This window comes from Pygocentrus nattereri, chromosome 8 (assembly GCF_015220715.1).
Source record: "Pygocentrus nattereri isolate fPygNat1 chromosome 8, fPygNat1.pri, whole genome shotgun sequence".
In the NCBI taxonomy this organism is placed as follows: domain Eukaryota; kingdom Metazoa; phylum Chordata; class Actinopteri; order Characiformes; family Serrasalmidae; genus Pygocentrus; species Pygocentrus nattereri.
This window is the reverse complement of record NC_051218.1, coordinates 46,399,765-46,421,699: the sequence shown is the minus strand read 5'-3', so window position 1 is coordinate 46,421,699 and position 21,935 is coordinate 46,399,765. Positions and strand designations below refer to the sequence as shown.

General features: G+C 43.7%; 1 protein-coding gene across 3 annotated transcripts in view; it reads right to left on the bottom strand.

Annotated features, from left to right (window-relative positions):
- Positions 1-3,810: 3,810 nt before the first annotated feature.
- frmpd3 (FERM and PDZ domain containing 3) overlaps positions 3,811-21,935 on the bottom strand; it is a 174,416-nt gene continuing 156,291 nt past the window's right edge. For 2 of the 3 annotated variants that reach the window (XM_037540658.1, XM_037540657.1), the window contains 10 exons: positions 19,543-19,650; positions 14,381-14,512; positions 13,889-14,008; positions 12,184-12,320; positions 11,446-11,572; positions 10,575-10,664; positions 10,287-10,466; positions 10,043-10,178; positions 8,530-9,411; positions 3,811-7,819 (listed from right to left, as the gene is read on the bottom strand). In XM_037540658.1, coding sequence (XP_037396555.1) covers positions 5,034-7,819; positions 8,530-9,411; positions 10,043-10,178; positions 10,287-10,466; positions 10,575-10,664; positions 11,446-11,572; positions 12,184-12,320; positions 13,889-14,008; positions 14,381-14,512; positions 19,543-19,650 — 4,698 coding nt within the window. In that variant the 3' untranslated portion in view covers positions 3,811-5,033. The remainder of the gene's footprint in view (positions 7,820-8,529; positions 9,412-10,042; positions 10,179-10,286; positions 10,467-10,574; positions 10,665-11,445; positions 11,573-12,183; positions 12,321-13,888; positions 14,009-14,380; positions 14,513-19,542; positions 19,651-21,935) is intronic. The other variant, XM_037540659.1, reaches the window with a different exon arrangement.

The following is a 21,935-nucleotide window of genomic DNA, read 5'->3' as shown; positions in this document are numbered from 1 at the left end:
AAGTATTTCCCTTCAAATGTACTTAAGTATAAAGTAAAAGTACTAAAAGAGGAATTCTGGCTCTGATGCCCTGTTATCATTTTTATAACCAGACTGGCTTCATGAACTCATTTCAGGTGAAAGTCCTCCAGCGTCTCTCTTGGTAAACCAGTCTTTTAATAGAACGTCATTAATTAGTGACGCTGACGTCTATTAAAATGATCAGAAGCACAAAACACTGAAGGTAAACAGTTTCCATCAGGGAGAACCGAGTGGCTCTGAAATCACTTTTTACACACAAGCAAAGTTTCAGTTTCAGATTTATTTACAACTTAGTTCCAAGTTTAAGTTGAATAAAAACTGGCTTTAAACTCAGGATCACAGATGAGCTCCTTTACTATGTTGATCTGTAGGCGTCTGTTCATAAACATAAACCAGCCCAAACTCATTTACTATAAAATGAAATGGTGTTTGTAGAAATTCAGAAAAAAGCCGCGTCAGTCTCGACTGCATATGTGGACATATTTCTATATTGAGCTCTATTTACACAAAGTTAGGTTAGTTCATCATTTATGTTGAACAGACTCTCCCAAAGTTTTACGCTGCTGCGCTGACGTTGAACCGCGGCTCTCCAGAACAGGGATCAGTGGTGTTAGACGACAGGTCTGATCTCCCTGTAACTGACGTGCACTAATGCGTCTTTTCTATTGTGTATTATGGATGTTTTTTTTTTTTTTGGTTATTTATTTATTTGGTTCAGTTGTTTGTGCCTCAACAGATCTGGCAGCTTAGTTTGAAACGCCCACTATAAAAATTATATTGCACATTGTTTCTATTTCACTGCAGACAGAACAAAACTTGTATCTCCATTTTGATGTTTTTCTGTTTTTGACATAATTTGAAAAAGCCTGTTGTCCTTTACACTGTGTGTAAATTTCATGATGAACAGAAAGAAAACAGCCCAAAAATACTTAGAGAAATGTCTGGTTCCATTGACTTACATTAAAAGTAAAGCAGATTTTTTTTCCTTCTCCTGTAAAGTTTTGGAGATATGAGGTGTTGTTCTTCCAACAGCAGTTTACATTATATATATAATATACAGTATCTCACTAAAGTGAGTGCCCCCCTCACATTTCTGCAGATATTCATCTTCTGATGGGACGTCACTGTAGAACTGAAACTCTGATATAAGTTAAAGTGGTCAGTGTGCAGCTTGTCCAGCAGAGCAGATTCACTGTCCTCTGAAAAGAACAACACACAGACATTAATGTCTAAATAGCTGGCAGCACAAGTGAGTCCACCTCACAGTGGACGTGTCCAGATTGGGCTCAAAGGGTCAATATTTAGTGTGACCACCATTATTATCTAGCACTGCCTGAACCCTCTTAAGCATAGATTCACCAGAGCTTCACAGGCTGCTGCTGGAATCCTCTTCCACTCCTCCATGATGACGTCACGGAGCTGGTGGATGTTAGGACACCTTGCCCTCCTCCTCCTTCCGCTTGAGGACCCCACAGGTGCTCAACTGGGTTTAGGTCTGGAGACATACTTGGCCAGTCCATCACCTTTACCTTCAGCAAGGCAGTTGTCATCTTGGAGGTGTGTTGGGGTCGTTATCGTGTTGGAAAACTACCATGCGGCTCAGTTTCCGGAGGGAGGGGATCATGCTCTGCTTCAGAAGGTCACAGGACATGGTGGAATTCATGTTTCCCTCAATGAACCGCAGCTCCCCAGTGCCGACAGCACTCATGCAGCTCCAGACCATGATGCTACCACCACCATGCTCGACTGTAGGCAAGAGACAGTTGTCTTGGTGCTCCTCACCAGGGCACCACCACACATGCTGGACACCATCTGAGCCAAACAAGTTTATCTTGGTCTCGTCAGACCACAGGACATGGTTTCAGTCATCCATATTCTTGGACTGCTCGTCTTCAGCGAACTGTTTCCGGGCTTTCGTGTGCATCAGCTTCAGAAGAGGCTTCCCTCTGGGACGCAGACTGCAGACCGAATTGATGCGTTGTGTGGCATGTGGTCTGAGCACTGACAGGCTGACCTCCCACTTCTTCAACCTCTGCAGCAATGCTGGCAGCACTCAGGCATTTTTTGAAGCCAACCTCCGGATGTGACGCTGAACATATGGACTTAACTTCTTTGGTCGACCCTGGCGAGGCCTGTTCAGAGTGGAACCTGTCCTGGAAAACCGCTGCATGGCCTTGGCCACCGTGCTGTAGCTCAGTTTCAGGGTGTTAGTCTTCTTAGAGCCTAGGCGTCTTTGTGGAGAACAACAATTCTGTTTCTCACAACCTCAGAGATTCTTTACCATGAGGTGCCATGTTGATTATCCAGTGGTCAGTCTGAGTGAATTGTACCCAAAACACCAAATTTACCAGCCCTGCTCCCCGTTCACACCTGGAACCCTGTAACTCTAACGAGTCACATGATGCCAAGGAGGGACAACGACACGACTGGGCACAATCTGGACACGTCCACTATGAGGTGGACTCACTTGTGCTGCCAGCTGTTTAGACATTAATGTCTGTGTGTTGTTCTTTTCAGAGGACAGTGAATCTGCTCTGCTGTACAAGCTGCACACTGACCACTTTAACTTATATCAGAGCTTCAGTTCTACAGTGACGTCCCATCAGAAGATAGAATATCTGCAGAAACGTGAGGGGCGCACTCACTTTAGTGAGATGCTGTGTGTATGCATATATAATGTGTGTGTTTATATGTATATAAGAGACTGAATAGCAAAGATGGGCAGTAGCATTTATTTGCAGTCCCGCCTCTCCACATGCACATTACACAAGCTTACCTCAGTAATTCAGAATTCAGGACAGGCCTTTGAGATGACTGCTTTCTTCCAGGTCCTGTTGTCTATGCTTACCTCTTTCATGTTCATCACTTCAAAACAAACTTTTCTTTCTTTGTTCTTTTCTCTTCATTTTAAAGAAAGACTTCATTTTACACTAAAACATTACAAAAGTGCTCGCTGTATTAAAAACGTGTCAAGCTATGAACAGATAACTGTTAAATCCATTGGCAAAACTTGGCTGAAAAAAGTTGGAACTTTAGTTTTCTTTATTGCTTTTAAACATGATGTTGCACACAGACAGAAGAGCACAGTGAGGGCAAACATATCGACAGGGACTCGGGAACTTAAAATGACAACATACACATGAAAGAAAACTAATGAAACACAGGGACAAACCATATTTGGTAACGCAACCAAACCATAACGAAGAATGTTGCCAAAATTATTTTCGGGAACCATAAAGAACTGTAGCATCGTAACGTATTTTATAAAAATAAACATGTCCCATGCTGTATATTTATAATATACTCTTTAAAATATAGATACTATTTATCTCTATGATACATTACTACTATAAATTATAAGATACAGTTGTGATATTTTCCTTTACAAAACAGTGAAGGATTCGGATAAATCTTCACGATGCTAGTATTGAATATATTCTCAAAATGGTTTTTAAGCTTCACAAATATCTCATGTCCTTTGTAGTGTTTTTACAAGTTAAATAGAGAAGAGTACACTTTCGTGAGAAATCCCACCTCAAATCACTGGTTTTGTCTTCCCGTTTTTTGATTTAAATGATATTATACACTTGTCCGTATCCAATAACAGTCATCCAGCAAGTTTTTGACTCGACAGTGTCCCCTTCTTATAAATTCAGGTTAAAAGATTTGGGGGTTCACATGCAAAACAAACGCCAGAACAGTGATGATGTCTGATGTTACAGTTTCAGGAATTATGGATTTATGACTATTCTATTAGATTATTTAGACCATAAATTGCAAGAGGAGACAGACGTTTTCAGATTTTATTAAAATACATATAAAACTACTCTGTGGGTTTCTGGAATATTCTCTGGAGTGCACAATGGATGACAACACAAGAAATTCAGTAATGGTTTCAAATAGGATATAGAGGAGAAGCTTAAATATAGGGCTGAAACATTTTTAAACAATAACGTTTTTAGAAAAGCAAAACCTTTTGGCCATCGGTACATCTATACATGTATAGAAACAGCTTGAGTTTAGCCTTAAGCTAAGTGATAAATGTGGTAGGTGTGGATCGTGTGGGTTCCGTTATCACGGTCATCCCTGCTGAAACCTTTTTGCAGCTACCCGAGGTGTGGTGCTAAATTAATCTAGTGTATTTGATGTGAAAGTGACACTGTTTGTGCATTCCCCCAGACAGAGCTGCTTTCTTTCCATCTTTCTTTTTGGCATAAGATCAAACTCATTCATTTGCTTCATGGTGGAAAACGCTGCCTGAAGGGAATTTACACTGGTGAGTTTGGAAGTCTGCTACATTGTCTGCCCTGAGCAGGTGTTCCATTTCCACCACCTTGTGAGTGGCCCCTTAACATCCTTTTCAAACGAGGCAATTTAGACTCTGGTGGAGATGCACGTCCAAACGCGTGACTGTGATTTTGTGAAAAGGGAGAACTCGATTTCATGTCACAAAAATCAAAATTGTACAAACAAGCACGTCACCAAATAACCATCGCTTTCACTACCTAATTCACAGAATCTGCTACTGAACATGTTCTCTGCGAGATTTTTGCCCCAGGGCGTGTATTTGAGATACTGTATTATTCCTCCGCAATATTTGTTACAGTTTTTACATAGTGTAATTGATCACTCCAGATTTCTTTTTTAAATACGGGAACGATCAAACATGTCCAAAACTTAGAGTCTTTTGACTATGACAGTGATATATGTAAAAGAGCTTTAGGTGAGTAGCCCTGTTGATCGTCCATACAGCAGGGAGGTGAAGGATGGTTCTATTGTTCTCCCTCCTTGGCACAAACAAGTGCAAGGTACTCAAAGGTCCTCTGCAAGGACAGTAGAGCAACTTGGTGCTGGCACAGCTCTGTAAACATGTAAGGGACCTTTATGTAATGGTGAACCATGGAAAGATCTGTTAAAATGTAAACAAAATGAATAAGAATAAGAAATGACCGAGAGTGTTGTACAACATTACTCATGCTGAGCCGTCGCATCCTCCTGTGCAAAAGGGAAGTTCACTTGCTGGGCAAAGTTTTGATGGGGCGAGTAAGAGAGCCCATGTTGGTTGAGGTGGGGAGTTGTGGACTTGCACTCTTTGTCGGCAAGCTGCTAGAGTGTCCCATTGCTTCCTCAGCCGCCCGAAGAAGCAGGGTGTAATTCACTGCAACCTCTTCTACCTTTCGTAGGAGCTGTAGCCTTTGGGTTTCAGATCGTACCCCCCTCACCAAGCGAATGAATGTTTGAGTTAGGCTGCACAACACCTGGAAGCTGGCTGTGACGGCACTTAACATCCGTGAGGGACTTTTCTCGACGCTTGCCACTCGTCTACATGACGCCCTGAACTCTTTGAAGCGGACTGCAAGTTCTTGCTTGTATTCCGCCAACCTTGCAGGAGGCATGCGAGGTTCACCCTCGATCTGGGGACTGTTGGCACACTGACGTAAAATAGAAAGCAGCTCGTTGGCATCAAGTTGTGCGTTTAGAAAGCCATCAGGTAGGCAGAAAGTTTTTCCCTGCAGGGACTGCACTCGTGACAAGCTTGTCTCTAAATTGCCACAGGCCCGCAGGTCAATCTCCTGAGTTTGTGGTTCCTCCTCTTCTTCCTCTTCCTCTCCACTGCAGTCCTCGGCATCAAGCACCTGCAGTGTCTTGCTGACGACAGGCATAGCTCTTGAATCCAGTTGCATCCCAGGCAAGACCTGGAGAGGAATCGAATACGACAATTCATCTTTTTCACTGCTCTCATCAGCTGCCTCACACTTGCGATAACAGAAACAAAAGGAACAACATTTTTCCCTGTCCTCATTGTCTTCACTCGGTAAGCCAAGTAGAACTTCTGTGGGTCCTTCTCGACCCTCACGAAGAAGTTCTTCACCTTGTATAAAGAATACTCCTTTCTTTTTTGTATCTGCACCTTGAGTATGAATGGGTTCCACTGGAATTGGGAGTCTCAGTCCCGTCGCTCTAACCCTTTCCATCTCCTTCTCCAAGCTTTTCGTTTTGGTAGATTTGACCTCAGCATACAGGGGTGTGCTGTCATTATTGTCAATCTCCCCTATACTATATCTCCTTTGTAGCTTCTTGTACTGAGGTGCTCCAATGCATTCCGAGCGAGAGGTGCATGTAGGTAAACAGGACAAAGGTGTATCTCTGGGTTCTCTTGATTCCAGGCTTGTGGAGCGGATTCGTGTAGTTTTGATCTCCAAAGTCTGAGGTCGCCTAGTGGCTCCTTGACTATGTGGAGATTTGGGCTTTGCAGGGGGAGTTTGGGAAATGGTCCTCTCTCTTCCTCTCTGCTCCATTACAGAACCCACTGGAGTATCAGGGAGACGCATTCCCCTACACATCCTCTTACAGTCACAGCTACGTCGCTGCTCCCGTGAGATGCCTGGGATTTTCTGTACTGGGCTTGTCCGTAGTTGGCAGGCACATGGAGTTCCCGAGGGAATGGGAGATGACCCCTGGGGGATGAACTCCCCCTGTGATGTTTTAGGCTTTAGAAGCTCCTCCAGGAACTCTAGCTCGTACTGCCTAACTTTTTGAAGTTGTGCACGGCGTTCATCTGTCTCCCTCCGCAGACGGGCAGGGAATGTAGCTGAAATTAGATTCCTAATGCTCAGAAATGGAGCGCTACGCTGCGACTTGGCTTTGTTGTTTGCCTGCTTCTTATACTCTGCTCCAGGGATAGTTGCACCCTTTTCTCCACTGCTCAAAACATGTGTTGTATCTACTAGGACAGGCACACTTTTAGTGCTTTTCTGTGGTTCAGCAGAGACTTTACTCTTGGAACCCTCTGTCTTGGCCTCTGGTATTTCTTTTCTTTCCAATTTCACAGGCAAACTTGGGGAATACTTTGCTGGAGGAAGGGCTTTAGGTTTAGGTAAGTTTATTTCAGGTGTTTTGACTGCGCTGTCTTTGTTGCTGGCTAACTGTAGTCCTTTGGCACGGAGTCTCTCATCATCAGTAGGAGATGATGAGTGGAACACTACCACCTTTTGGGCCTGCGGGTCTTTTAGTCGTAGTTGTGGCCCAGGCTCTGGCCGAACTGGACAGGTGCAGAACAAGTCATCAGCTGGCAGTAGGGCCTTTGAACTAGAAGGCTTATTGGTCTCGCTTGAGGCAGTCTCGGCATCTTGGCACATGTTTGTTGGGGAAATCTTGGCAGAAGCAGTTCTGTCCACAGGCAAGAGAATAGGTAAGGCTTTATTGGTAGTTTCTGGGGTTGAGTGCCCAGAGGTTTTATCCTTGTCTTTTTCAGAGATATTAGGGCTCAGCTTACCCTCTTTAGAACATAGTGACCTTTCCTCTTTGTTAACCTCAGGAGTGCCCTCTTGCGTAGGAACTTTCAACTCCTCAGTTACTTGAAGAGCAACATCAGCAGAGTATTCTTTGGTGGATACTGATTCTGCTTTCTCTGCATCCTGATCACTCCTTACCAAATCCTGGGTCTTACCTTGCTCCACCTGAGTGCCAGAGGGTGTGGCCCCTTGACTGGAACTGACTTTCAGGGGCATAGTTTTAGTAAGGATCACAGGCTTTGGTGGGCAAACACCACGGATTTGTCCCATGGAAAAAGCTCCTCCTCCAATTGCCTGTGTTGTGCAGCCAGGGATTGTCAAAGGAAAGTCACGGCGGCTGAATATTCGCTCCTTGTTGATGTGGTGGGCCAAAAGGTAGGCTTGGTTCTGATGCTGCTTCATAGCAGACACCATTTCTGACACATCAGTCAGCTCTGATGAGTTAGTCTCATGCCCAGAATCGAGAGAAGACTCTGGAGTGATGGCTGCCAAAACAATCAACCCTGTAAGAGACGAGAAACAGGACAGTCAAAAAGGAAGTGTATTACTAAGCCCCCAAATATAACCCACTGCAAACACACAGAATTATATCATAGCCCAATGGAAAAATTCTAGAAGCTGTCCTTCAGTTTTCAGTACATTAGTGGCTTTTGAATTTTAACTGTGACCTCACTGAAATGCATATTCAGCATAGTTTACCCTGCTTAAATGCTGTAAAATAAAAGGTAATACTGGAGTAGCTATGGCAATTCAAGACTACTTGAAAATGAAAGCATAAACCAGTATTCCCCATTTAACATGCTGCAAATTGCATGTCTATGACAGCTGACTCAGATGTCATCTTTGGAAAAAGATGCAAAATTTTGCACCTTTTTATTTTTTGTTACATATTATGACTTTTAACATTTTAAAAAACCTGAAGCCCCACTTAAAAGGATTAGAGTACATGCTATGCAGCTGCAATGACTATGAAAAATCACGTTAAGCAGTAGATATTACTGTATTACTACTGAACTTTATCAGAACAATTTTTTTTGTATTTGTAATTATTGCAAATGCATGGTGCACATGTCCAAACCTGTAACAAATTAAATTTTATTTGTTTTTTTTTTCCCAATTTTTAATTTTTTTTGTTAAAATTCTATATATGCATATATACAACGAGAAGTTAGTGGACGTCTAGCACTTTTTAAGAAGTTCTTGGTATGTCCACCTGCTGTCTGCGGAGTCTGCTGATGGTGATGAGGGTAGTCTTCTGATGCAGCTAGTGCCTCCAGGGCTTGTAGAGTGGACACTAATGCATCATCCAGCTCCTGAGCATGGTCTCTCACTGTCCTGGTTGCCACATTATCAATCAGTGTCACTGGTACATCCCCTTGACTATCACCCGCAGGTGCTGCAGCTCTGTTGGCGGCGGCGGCAGCAGCTGCAGCAGCTGCGGCAGCTTTTCGGTTCTTTTTAGAGTCGTCCTCATCAGAGCTGTTATCTCGAAACCCTGGGGGTGGTGCTGCTATAGCAGGAGGCGGAGGTTGCAACTTCCCACCTCCCTCATCTGTCTCCTCGTCCTCTTCACTCCCAGGAGGAGGGAGAGCTGTAAGATCAACAGCTCCTCCGTCACGGGAGAAACATGCATTTGTGCACTGTAGGGCAAGCTTTCCAGACATTCCTTTCTCTGCCATCACTCCCCCAGCCTTCAGTTTTGCCTTGCAGGAGTCACAGAAGAACCTCCCTGTACGCTGTGAGTTCTCCATTGTTTTGGCCCTGCCCCTGAAGCCTGAACAATCGTGATTGGGGCTCTCTGGTTCTGCCACTGACTCAGTGCTCTTGAGGGTAGGATCAGACTTTGTGCGTGAACGGTTCTGTCCCTGGGAGATGAGGTTCTCGTTAATATCCAGCTGGTCCTCCGTCTGCATTTGAAGGTCATGCAGCTGCTGCTGCTCTTTCAAATGGATATGACAGAGGCCAAGGTGTTGCGACGGTGGTGGCGCTGTTGTCTTCTGCGGCGCCTCTCTGGACGACCCCTCTCTCTCTTCCCGCCGACTGCTGCTTGACGCAGAGGCCCCAGAGCGGGAATGAGGGTGGGAGCTTCTGAAATCTGAAGGACAGAATCGTCAGAAGAGTTGAATAGACAGGAGTCACATGGTAGATGGGAGAGAGTCCAGATGGCAAAAGCAGAGGCTGTGGGGGATCTCAGAGATGGAGAAGTCTTTTGGGATGTCATGAGATGTCGTGGTCATCCTCGTCGGCAGACCACAGTAGATGGTGATTAGCATCCAATGTATGGCAGAATATTATGGGTTAAATGTTCTCGGGTCACAGAGAAATGAATAATCCAGAATGTCATTTCAGTTAGGAACAGAAAATGACTCGAACATCCATGAGCTCGAGAGTCAAGATGAGGATGGAAGGACCAAGAACAGCAGAAAGAAATGAATGATTCCCATGACAATGCAAGTCGCAGAGGAACATGAAGAGCCTGAGGCCCTTTCAGGCTATGTTCTATGATGATTTACTGATCATGTACACAGCAAATTATTTTCAACACTATTGACAGTGTCATCATGCAAAAATGAGGTAAACATCAGGCTGCTTCCTTTTGCCAACTGTGACAATCAATAAGGCTTTGTACGGAACAATACAGTTGCAATGGAATTAGAAGAGAATGAGTAATCAATATGCTGCCTTTATTTTTTATTAAAAAACAAAGGGTGTGACTACTAACATACCTGCCTTGATCATATGAGACTGACCAGGTGTCCTGTAGTAGATAGTCCTTTTGGGATCCACAAAGAGCTTGTAATAGCCAGAAATCAAACAGGCAAAGTTTGACGCGTCTGGCCACTCCATCAACAAGACCAGGGGCTAAACGGTTTAACAACAAACAAACGGACACATTTTAGACAATTCAAATTATATGAAAAACTAAATTCATATTTGGTGACTTCATTGTTCAGTTGCTTTGTATCATACCTTCCCTTCAAGAATAGCCACCTCGACACGGGCTACTCCCTGATGTTCTCGGAACAGCTGCACCTTTGCTACACGGCTGAACTCAGCCAAGACCGTCGTGAGGTTATTCTTTAGGTCGATTACGTGACTGATGCCGTGTCTGGGACCCACCAACAATGTAGTGGCTGTATGCTTCTCATCCTTTGAAAGAGAAAAATAGAGTAATGCATCACTCAATCAGATTGAACTGATTCTCTTTAAAGACGGCGTTAAAGACAAGCAATTCGTATTGGTTTAAATCAGTATTACCAGTCCAACTGTGTGAAACAACAATCCTCCAAAAGGTGGAAGGTCATTCAGCACGCGCATGTACTGTAGCTTTCCTTGAAGAGCCGGCACCTGCAAAAAAGACAAGATCAGAGTAACTGTTTATCCAGCAGGGGGCAATGTGTTTCCACAATGAGATCCTCCCCTAGGTCTGCACTCAAGCATGGCTTTGCAATTATATATATATATGTGTGTGTGTGTGTGTGTGTGTGTGTGTGTGTGTGTGTGTGTGTGTGTGTGTGTGTACCACAAGTGCTTTTGAGATATCTCAGATCTTGCTAATTAAATTTTCAAAATAAAAAGTAAAGTAAATATAGCTTTTGTCACATTTGTGTAGTTTCTGACCAGCTTAATTTTAACGAGCTGTATGTGTAGCAACCTAAACAAAACTTTCTAGAGGCTGTTTTTTTCAAGATGATCATTCAAAGACTGAAAATGCAATTTTATCACAATGTTATTTTCATATGTCCTTGAATCAAATTTGTAGGCAGCTGTTTCTTCTCAAGCGGTGCATGTGAGTAGCACAGTTTTTGCGCAGATCTGCAGATTTGCTGATGTTCTCGTCTCTGCATGTGCGCATCGGTGACTCTGCTTTGCTTTGGTGGAACGCTTTCAGTTGTATTTACAATCTGAATATTTGTGTCAATTTGATGAAGCGTTTAAGCAAATCTCTCATACTGTTTGCCTTCAAGCTTAACCGTATCTTTTTATTTTGCCGTCTGTTTTGTGTGGTCTTAGGCTGATTCGCTGGGTTTAAGAGGACTATCACATTTCCTGTGAAATGATACGCATGCCGACATTGATAATATTCAAGAATGATGGGCTACCATATTTTACCCCATTAGCCCTGTACCTTGTTGCCAGCAGGTGGGGGGTGTTGATATGTCTTCAGAAGCTGGGAAAGGGTCTTGCAGACATTCTTCTCCTTGACAGTTGGCAACAAGGTAAGAGGAAGGAAAGGTTCCAGACCCCATTCTTTCCTAGAAAGATAAGACAGGTCTTCTGTCAAGCCTTGTGTGTACATTCTATTTCATAGAATATGGAAGATAAAGATTGAAATGTATATGATGTTAGATTAGAAGGAGGAACCTTTCTGTTATTATACAGGGAGATTCACTTGAAAGAGGCTCAGAATATTCTGTAATAACTCAGTCTAGGATGAAGCAACCTGAGCAAAACAGCATGCGATGAGCTCCTCAGTATATGGAGCTTCGAACAAGCCTGGATGCCCCTGCGTCAGAGCGATGAAGTCGGTTCCAGACAGGCGTCACAACATTTAACCTCCGATTTAGCTTCTGGGTGAATATCCCTGTACCCCTTCGTGTGTCTCAAGATCACGTCCAGCATCACATGTAATGCAATCGATTACACACACGTCAAAGTATGTGGTGTATATTTTTTGTTTAGATTGCTTCGTCCTAACGGGAGTTACAGCAGAATATTCGGGGCCTCTTTCAAGTGAATCACCTTGTATAACTCCATTTACAGCAGATTATTTGATGCTGTATGGGTTGGGATCTCTTATTCATTAGGAACAACTTCATATGAGAGTTTGATTCTTGAAAATTCCACAAAAAGTTTTAGCACTTACTCCACATGCTTGAGGGAGATCTTCTGGTTGGGTCTTGCTATTGAGACTGTGATGTAAATGTGGAGCGCTGCCAGCCTGAGTGTGACATCAGCCTTCCAGTCCATTCCGAAGCGTTCTTTGATCACATCATTGCGGCTCTGTTAGATAGGAAACGATTGAGCATTGTGTATATATGAAGACAGGTGACTAATTAAAGGAACATCCAGCATAAAGTGTCTTGGATCGCCATGAGTGACCAGTACGGCATTGATTTACATTGGTGTACATTCTATAAATCCCTGGAACTGTAAATGAGGGAACGAGCGCCATGCTTCCAAAATAAACTCTATCCATTGGTATTTTGCCGACGGTGGTGTTGGGCACTACCTAAAAGGCTGGTCCAAACTCTTCTCTATGTGGTTCAATTGAGCAGAGATCTAGTGACTGTGAAGGCCACAGCATATGATTTACACCACTTTCATACTCATCAGACCATTTAGTGACCGCTCATGTGCTATGGATGGTCTCTGTCATCCTGGAAGAGTCCATTGCCATCAGGGTAATAATGTTTCTCCATAAAGGTTAAGGTGATCAGTCAGAATAACTTTGCATAGATTTGCAGTGACCCTTTCTTCTAAGGGGAGAACTTGGCCCAAACCATGCCAGCCAAATGCCCCTCACAGCATATCAGAGCCATCGACACTCTCTTGGTGTATGCCACACATGCACACCCTCACGTGATCTCATCTGACCATATCACCTTTTTCTACATCTCTGTAGAGCAGTACGTATAGTTTTTGCACCACTGTACTGTCATTCAGCCTGCACTGACAGTCTCAGTCACCTGACGAACAGTTGCTCCTCGGTTTTTCCTCACTTTTTAACTTTTTAATGCATGAGCATTGTTATTGAATTTGAGCTTTCAACTAGGGGTTGGCAATATTGCAAAAATATTATAATAGTGCCACATAAAAATACTGTAATAATAATAATAAATGTACAATTATGTTTTAGTGTTTCACAAACTGCACTGGACTACATCCAATTAAACTGGTCTAATTATGCTCACTTTGTAGTGAAACATGTATGTAGAGAAGTTTGTCATTTTGCTGCCTAACTATGCCCATTCTGGGAGCAGCACAGCATCGCCAGCTGGGGCAGGGGGGGTTAAGTGCCCTGCCTAAGGGGGCAACCAGGTAAACCTAGTCAGTTGTGGATTTGAACCTGCAACCTACTGGTTGATGGCTCACTTCTCCTACACTAGGCCACCTAAGTAAGTCCTTTAAGTACTTACCAAATACACAATCCCCAGAAAATCATTTGATAAATACCAAAATATCATTATGTTTCCTGCCACTACTTTCAATGACTGAAGTCTTTCCCATAGATTTAAGTCCTGAGGTCACTGTTCGTACCAAAATATTAGTCAGTCCAGCCAGATTAGTGTCTTTCTGACTGAAGCTCCACTGTGGCCTAATAAGGAACCCTCTATCAAAGTCACTTACATCTTAACCTCTTGCCGACTTGATTCAAAGTGAAGGTGAACTGGGCCTGCTCAGCATTTTCATTCATGCCACAGAGCATGGTAGAATGTTGAATACTCAATTGTATTGCGCAGTTCACCTGCGTGGAAGCATCTGCTCTCGTTACGGTTCTCCACTCGTTCATTCAGGTTTTTCCTTTTAGTTTGTCAACTATTTGTAATTCTACACTGAAAAATGTCTACCTGTATATAGAGGTACTCAAACGCAGCAGGGTCCCTCCTCAATAAGTCGGCTGGGTCTTTGGGGAAGAAACATATCCGGAATAGACACTTCATCCCTTGGAAGTAGGTTCTGTGCACGACCTGAAGTGATAGAACAAAATGCATCGTCTAAAGCATCAAAACCCCTCAGAAAACCAGACTCCAGCAGTGCTCAGCTGCTGTGGTGGGACAACTGTGCTATTCCTGTAGTCCTGTAGCTTCTTGTCTTTAGTAGATCTCTAACGTTTCCTTGCTTCCTCTCATTTTCCCAAAGGCATTTGGCTGGAGAAACAAGCCCTAAACTTTGGGTAAAGTTTGCACTCAAACAGTCCAGCTTTTTAATCGAAATGGTGACTCCAGCACTGCTCAGCTATTCAACGGTTTATCAAATAGAGGAGCATGAATATTTGATCTCCAAGCATTTCTGTGAACAATTTCAGATAAACTATGAAACTTCACCATCATTAGACTCACGTGAGAGAGAGGCTGGTTCTCCTGCAGCAGGTGCAGTCTCTGGTTCTGGTCGAGCCCTCCGGACTCCAGAACCAGGGCGAAATGCTCGATGTAGCGTAGAGAGAGACGGTCTTGTAGTGAGGACATCACATCCTGTTGTGGGACAAGGAGGAGAAAAATATATTTGGTGTTTTTAACGGGGCTCTCCAGAAAAACTAAATTTAACCCTCACTGCCTCTGCTGTGAATCCGCCTACTCATCCCTGACTATGGAAGCATCTTCTCAGGACGTATTGAGGAGGTGGGAGGAACTATAAGTGTTTTAAGGTGAATACATGAGGGTGGGCTGCTTCTCTCCCTGCTAGCTGGTTCGTGCAGAAGGATACCAGAATATATGGGAGCTTTGGTGAAAGTTCTGATAGGAAGAGTCTAATGCTGCATCATTCATTGGTCCTGACAAATCACAGGGCTACACCTGGATTTAAAATGACTCAGCTTACACACTTATTCTGCCGCTTTCGGGTGCCTACATTCTGACATTCCCCCCCTCCCTTCCTTCCTCCCTCCCCACCACCACCAGTTGGGTCCCTGTCTGGTTGTCTGGGGGTAGGCTCCACCCCTGCCGTCTCTATCCTGGAGGATCAGCGAGGCCTGGAGCGAGGACGGGGCCTACGCCAAAGGCTCTTTAACTTCTACTGAGTTGTGAATCTTTCATCTTGTAAAATTCAGTTGAGGATATAAAAAATTGTCCTCGTTCACTAACGTCACTCCTAAGAAGCCAAATATCATCTGTATTTATTTCTTTCTACACTGGTGACTGTATGAGCTATTTGGGCAATGCATGCTGGGTATTGTAGTCAAAGAACACATAGCTGAAACTGCAAAAATCTGATGAGGCTGAGGCCTGCAGAGCTCCACGACAGAATCCTACATGACACTATCAATAACAAATACTAGTTTCCGGCTGGAATGCCCCTTTTATTCATTTTCACCTTTGATAATAACCTTTTTAAAAGTTCTGCCCATGGTAATGAATACTCACTTGTCCCCGACCAAATAAAGAGCTTGGCCATGCATGACCTTATAAAATATTCTATACTTAATGTAGTGGAAAAGAGGGTAACGGGGTGTGTATGCTTAGTAAACACATTTGACATTTGTCTACTGATGATGCAGCAGTGAAATCAATTGAATTAATGATTGGAGCTTGCCCCGAGCATGCTCCTCTAGAAACACATATGCAGAGCTTCTCAATGCCTCGTGGCTATGCCTTAGGAAAAGGTCTCGGAATAGTAATGAGGCCCGCTCATTAATACAGACATTGTGTACTCGGCACTCTGCTGAGACTTGATCACAGTTACATGGCTTACACCGTGGGGGTCCGTGGAGCCATACTGATACGAAGTAATCCATTACATGTGTGGTTTGATGATGATAATCCTAGTAGAGGGACATGGATTATTTAGCTAGGGCCACAGAGGCCCACTCACCATCAGTCAACAGGTAGTCGTGCAGGCCCACCTCTTAAATGGTGATAATCTGTTTTGGTGATATTGACCAAAGGCTAAATCGATGAAAATGCCATTGGGTTCACATGGCTGGGGAAGAGGCCTTCGTAATTTGCCCCACTCAAATCCACATCCAGCCATTTGTACGTATTCTAAAGTCAGATATCGCTGTTTTATCATGTTAGTCAAGCAACATTATACATCAGTTAGTTCTGGCCGCATGAGCTGATTGGTTGAGCTGCGTTCTAACTGCTGTTATTTCACCACAACATCACAGGTTTTTCACTCCGCTGAGATGCTGTTGCTAAGCAACGACTCTGACCGCTGTAGGAGACGCTCGAGCCATTTGAGCGTTTTTACTTCTTACTTTCACACAAACAGAAAACGGACGCTGTTAAGACCACATCTGACCGACAGCCGATTTGGTCCGACTCTGAAGACGAGACGACGCTAAATTCCCAAACTGTCGTCACCACTGAGCAGCTTTTCAGTCGGCAGCTGTGACAGAAGAACAGCTGAACAACCTGGAATCAGCCAGAAATGAACCCAACACCATCAGAGTCATGGTCCGACTCTGAAGATCAGACACGTCTGGCGAATGGTGTTGGGTTCATTTCTGGCTGATTCCAGGTTGTTCAGCTGTTCTTCTGTCACAGCTGCCGACTGAAAAGCTGCTCAGTGGTGACGACAGTTTGGGAATTTAGTGTAAGGAGCTGGAGAACGAACTGCCGGCTGAGCAGTGAGTGGGCGGAGCTCGTTACTCTGACGTAGCAACGAGCTGCTCGTTAAGGAGCTCTAATTAGGAGGAAGGAACTGAACATTAAAACATATTAAACGCCGCGTTCACGGCCAGTTTATTAATTTCTTACTGTATTTATTTAACTGCTGTATTAAAGCAGTAGAGCACTCGAGGAGGGAGTTATCACCCATAACATCACGGCTGAGATGGTATTTATTGACAACACACTCCCTCTTGGGTTCTATTGCTTAATTCAACCCTCAGTTCAATGCTAATGTTGTTGTTCTCATCATAATTTGTCATGTCAGCTTCATCACCTGAAGGTTTTTGAATTTTTACCAGTACTTGCTCCACGTCTCATAGACCTTCATTTAGTCCTAGACATCCATTCTATGAGAAACAAAAAGCCTTTGGGTGCTGATGTGATTGAATTTCTGATCATCCACTGCACATACTGTAATTGACTTTAGCTGCTGGATACATTTCTTGATTTGCATTTTATTTTCATTTCGTCTGGTGTAATTAGCCAGACAGCTGTGAGCCTTCTCATTCTTACTCGCCCTTTCAGAGCGAGAAAAGATTTAGAAAACTCTAATAATGTAGCCTAATGACTCTGCTATGAGGTGACGGTCTCCTCCTGGTGCACGAGCTGAAAGGCACTAATGGCCTTTCACATCTACTTTCAGTTACGTATCATCGACAAGGTTTGGTTCCATTTAAATATCAGTAATTAATTGCATTAGTGCACCAGGAATCAGACTCATGACAAATTTAATGGGTTTGAGCTTTTAGTTCAGAAACCAGGATTTGATGAACTGCAAATGCTCTGCTATTCATCGCCCGTTATCTGTGAAGTTTGGGCACATAAAGGCAGCGCAGACTGACTCCAAAGGGAATAAATGGTAGCTGGGTTCAATTATTTCTTTGTCTTTTTTCTGTTTAAATCCACGGCCATGCTATGGTATTAATCCCTAACCACGCACTGAATGTATGGAGTTCATTTTGTGCCAAAAACTTTCAAATAAAAAAATGTAAATCTACAGGAAAAAGTCAGAGTCAGAGTCGGAATGCGCAAAATATGTTGCAATTACAAGTAATTAAAGCAATTTTAATTTTTCAGAAAGACTACAACTCATTTTTACTCGTTTTCATATCAATTTCTTCCTTACTTTGCCAGTATATGCCATAACTCTTTTGCTTCTGACTTCTGGCACATTTTCACAGGGGGCGGGTCTAGGAAGATGGTCACCTGTACTGTCTATAGGTCATCTGACCTGAAGCCACACCTACTCCTTGAGTGATGAACCACCCCCAACATGGCAGAACCCCTAGTACTGTGTGCTGCTTTGGATGCGCTGGCATGTCCAACATTATGAGCAGTCTTCGTCATTTTCCTTGGAAGCTATCAGTGTTTATGTTCCTGTGTGGCTCTGCTTGTTAAACGAAGCTGTGCCACCTTCCAGATTTGCAGATGCCAGCAACTCGTGGCCTGCAGCAGTTTGTGGTATGTTCCACTCTTGACTGGTTTTAGACCACACACACATCTTCTGAGCTGCTTCTCCTTCTGGGTTTTGGGGGGGGAGCCTCTCCCAGCAGCCATCCGGTGGAAGGCAGGATACCCCCTGGACAGGTCACCAGTCCATCGAAGGGCAGACAGGCAGACATTCCCTCACACTCAGGAAACCCACGCAGCCACGGGGAGAACATGCAAACTCCACACAGAGAGGACCCTGGTCCCCCGGCTGGGGAATTAAACCCAGGCCCTCCTTGCTGTGAAGCAACAGCGCCACCCACTGCACCACCCTGTGATTATACCAGTGCTAACTTAATATTATTTCCCTCACCCTACAATCTGCAGATTTCCTGCCCCAACACACCTGATACAGCTTGTCAATGGATGACAGAGCTGGTTTTAAGACAAGGATTTAGTAGAAACGGTCCAGCAAAAATGCTTCATAGCACCATCATCTACAAACCCTAAAGATGGTACCGTTTTGTTCAATGCAGGAGCATATCTTACATGATTAATATGACATGTCGGTGCATTCCTCTCTGGAAATACTGCACACAGTGTGACGTGTTGGGGGCAGTTCACACCAGAGCCAGTATACGGGGAGCCTGGCCACCTCTTTTTTCTTGTGTTACAGCACAAACATCAGTACACAAATGCACAAAAAGCTACCTGTTTCGGTTTTTCTGCAGTGCTGATTGGTTGGTAGCTGATCAGCTATATATTGTGTTTCTATCGTATATTAGTTAGAAGTATTTGTATGTATGTAGTTTATCGTACTACATAAGAACATCTCCATTTCTGTGAAGAAATGAAAGAACAAATCTCAGTGCAGCGGCTCTGTTTTTTCTCACCAGTTCCCCCCTCGTTACGACTGCTCCATTAGTGCGACCAATAGGCTGCTTCATAGGACGATCCTACTGAGGACCCACAATACCTCAGCTGCATCCTCGGCTTGAGACGTATAGTAGTCATAACGGATGATATGAATGTACATGAGACATTATAATTGAACTGAAGTTCAACAGAGCTGCAAAATACAACAGCAGTTCTGAAATATTTTGGCTTAGGCACCCATTCATTTTGGACTTGCTCAGGAGCGCCCTCTAGCGTCTGACAAACCCAGAGGACATTAACGAGTGGCAGTTCTACGCACTACATGTTCTCAGTTCAGGACTCATAGAATGGGTGTGGCTACATATCAGGAGACCTGTCACTCCAAATCAGTTGACTGATGGAATCTAGAAGCAAAAAATGTGTCAGAAAAATAAACAAATGAAAAAACATTAACGGAAAGACTGGTGATATGGGAATAAGACAAAATGAATAATGATCTTTGTCAAAACTCAGTTTAATTTAATTTAATTGCCACATGTGAATGTCCTTGTTGAAACCTGTCCCATGACAAAATAACACGGTCCACTCACCCTGACTGTGGTGCGGCTGTCGAACGTAAAGGACTTGATTTGACCGTTCTCCAGGAACACCTTCAACACATTTGGTATCAGTAGCAATGAGTCGTCCTTAAGCATGGTCTGACAGAGAGCGAGAAAGAGAAAAGCGTAAAGAGATGCCTACAGTCAGCGACTCCTGGACCCAAGGGCTATTGAAGACAGTATGAAACATCACAGAAAGTACTTTAAAGGTCCAGTAAGGAAATTAGATAAGTTGAGAGGTGGAGAGGGTTGAGTAAAAAAGGGCATGAGAACTGTAATTGGATGGAGAACCTAGGAATGAGGAGGGAGAAGTCGGCCTGCAAACAATTAAAAGGGCGAGGTCTGCTTCAGCTCGTTTCAGCAAATGCCTTAATTGAACCAGAGAGCCCGGAGACTTTAGGAGTTTGTGGGAGTACATTGTGGAACGATCAAAGAGCAGCTTATTCAATTTCTCCAGTGCATCCTTTTAATATGTATGTGCTGCCGGCACAATTGGACACTGGGGCTGAATTCGTTCACGGTGCAGAGCATGGGCTCATCTCAAGGTTACCTCTGTTTCCAAGACTTTTTTAAAAAAAGGAGTAATTCAATTCAGTCTGGAAGGGGGATTATGTCACATTCCATCTTTACTGTTAATACATGTGATATGCTGAGCAGGAATAGTGGCTAATGAATCTTAAATACTTGGATAACTTTTGTGTCCTATTTGAAGTACAGAGAGCTTGGTGTGGGTTTTACCTAAAATGTGTCGAGGGAAGAGATCACGCTGCTTATATGGACCTCAACTGATTCCCTTCCACTCACCATTCCAGACCAAATACCGGACAGTGTGCAAGTTATTAAAAACAAATCTCTACTCAGCTCGAATGATATTATTAAATATTAACATTAAATGTAATGTTTAGATTTCTTATCTGTATTTTGGTATCTGACATATATCAGGCATAACACTCTGACCATCTCCTCGTTTCTACGCTCACTGTCCACTTTATCAGCTCCACTGACCGTATAGCTGCACTCTGTAGTTCTACAGTTACAGACTGTAGTCCATCTGTTTCTCTGATACTCTGTTACCCTGTTCTTCAGTGGTCAGGACCCCCATGGACCCTCACAGAGCAGGTACTGTTTGGGTGGTGGGTCATTCTCAGCACTGCAGTAACACTGACGTGGTGGTGGTGTGTTAGTGTGTGTTGTGCTGGTCTGAGTGGATCAGACAGCAGGGCTGCTGGAGTTTTTTAAACATCTTGGTGTCGCTGCTGGACTGAGAATAGTCCACCAACCAAAAATATCCAGCCAACAGCGTCCTGTGGGCAGCGTTCTGTGGGCAGTGTCCTGTGACCACCACCACGTCAGTGTTCCATAGGGGTCCTGACCACTAAAGAACAGGGTAAAAGGGGGCAAACACAGTATGCAGAGAAACAGATGGACTTCAAATCAAATCAAATCATGTTTGTCACATCACATTTACACAGGTGGTGTAGCCCCCTTATAGAATTTAAATACAAAAATATAGAAATATCTAAGAAGAAAAAAAATTAAATATATATATATATACACACACACACACACACACACACACACACTAGTACTGCACTACTCCAGGTTGCAGCTGTACAGTAATAAGTTCTGGAATAAAATTATGGAATGTGCTGCTGTTCACGTTCCGAATGTGCGGTCAGTCTGAGGGAGATGATAGATGAGATGTAGGTTCTCAGGGACAGAACACTGATAGAGAATCTTCCAGACTGTCCAGGATGTGGATAGAAGACGTACGAGATGTCAGTCTGTATGTGTGAGTACAGATGTGCTGGATTGAAGGTGCAGAAGATCAGAGTGAGTCTGATGGTGTGGATGAGGTCTGGTTTGTCCATGGGGATCATCATGATGGTGACTCTGAGGTGCAGTGACGGGCCTGTAGACCGATACCCCAGCACTACTGGCTTCAGCAGCCTGACGGCCCGGGGGAAGAAACTGTCTCGGAACCGGCCGGTTCTGGACTTTATGCTTCTGTACCTCCTCCCGCTCGGCAGCTGTGAGAACAGACGGTGGCTTGGGAGGGTGGAGTGCTTTTTACAGTCTGTAACCGTAGAGCTACAAAGTGCACCTATTGTAAGTAGAGCTGATAAAATGGACGAGTGAACTGATTCAATTCGGTGGAATGGTCCATATAGCACGGGTGTCACTGTCGTGTATTTTATTTTTAATTTATAATATTTTGTGTGGTTTGTGAAAAAACAACCATAATTTATTTGTAGACTAAAGTTTTCCGACTTTTCCATGTTTCTTAGACTAAAGCCGGATGTGCCTGTAAAACAGATATATGTTAATGACGTGTGTTCTGATTGGCTGTCCTGTTCAGTTCCTCACTCAAAAAGCAGTTTAGG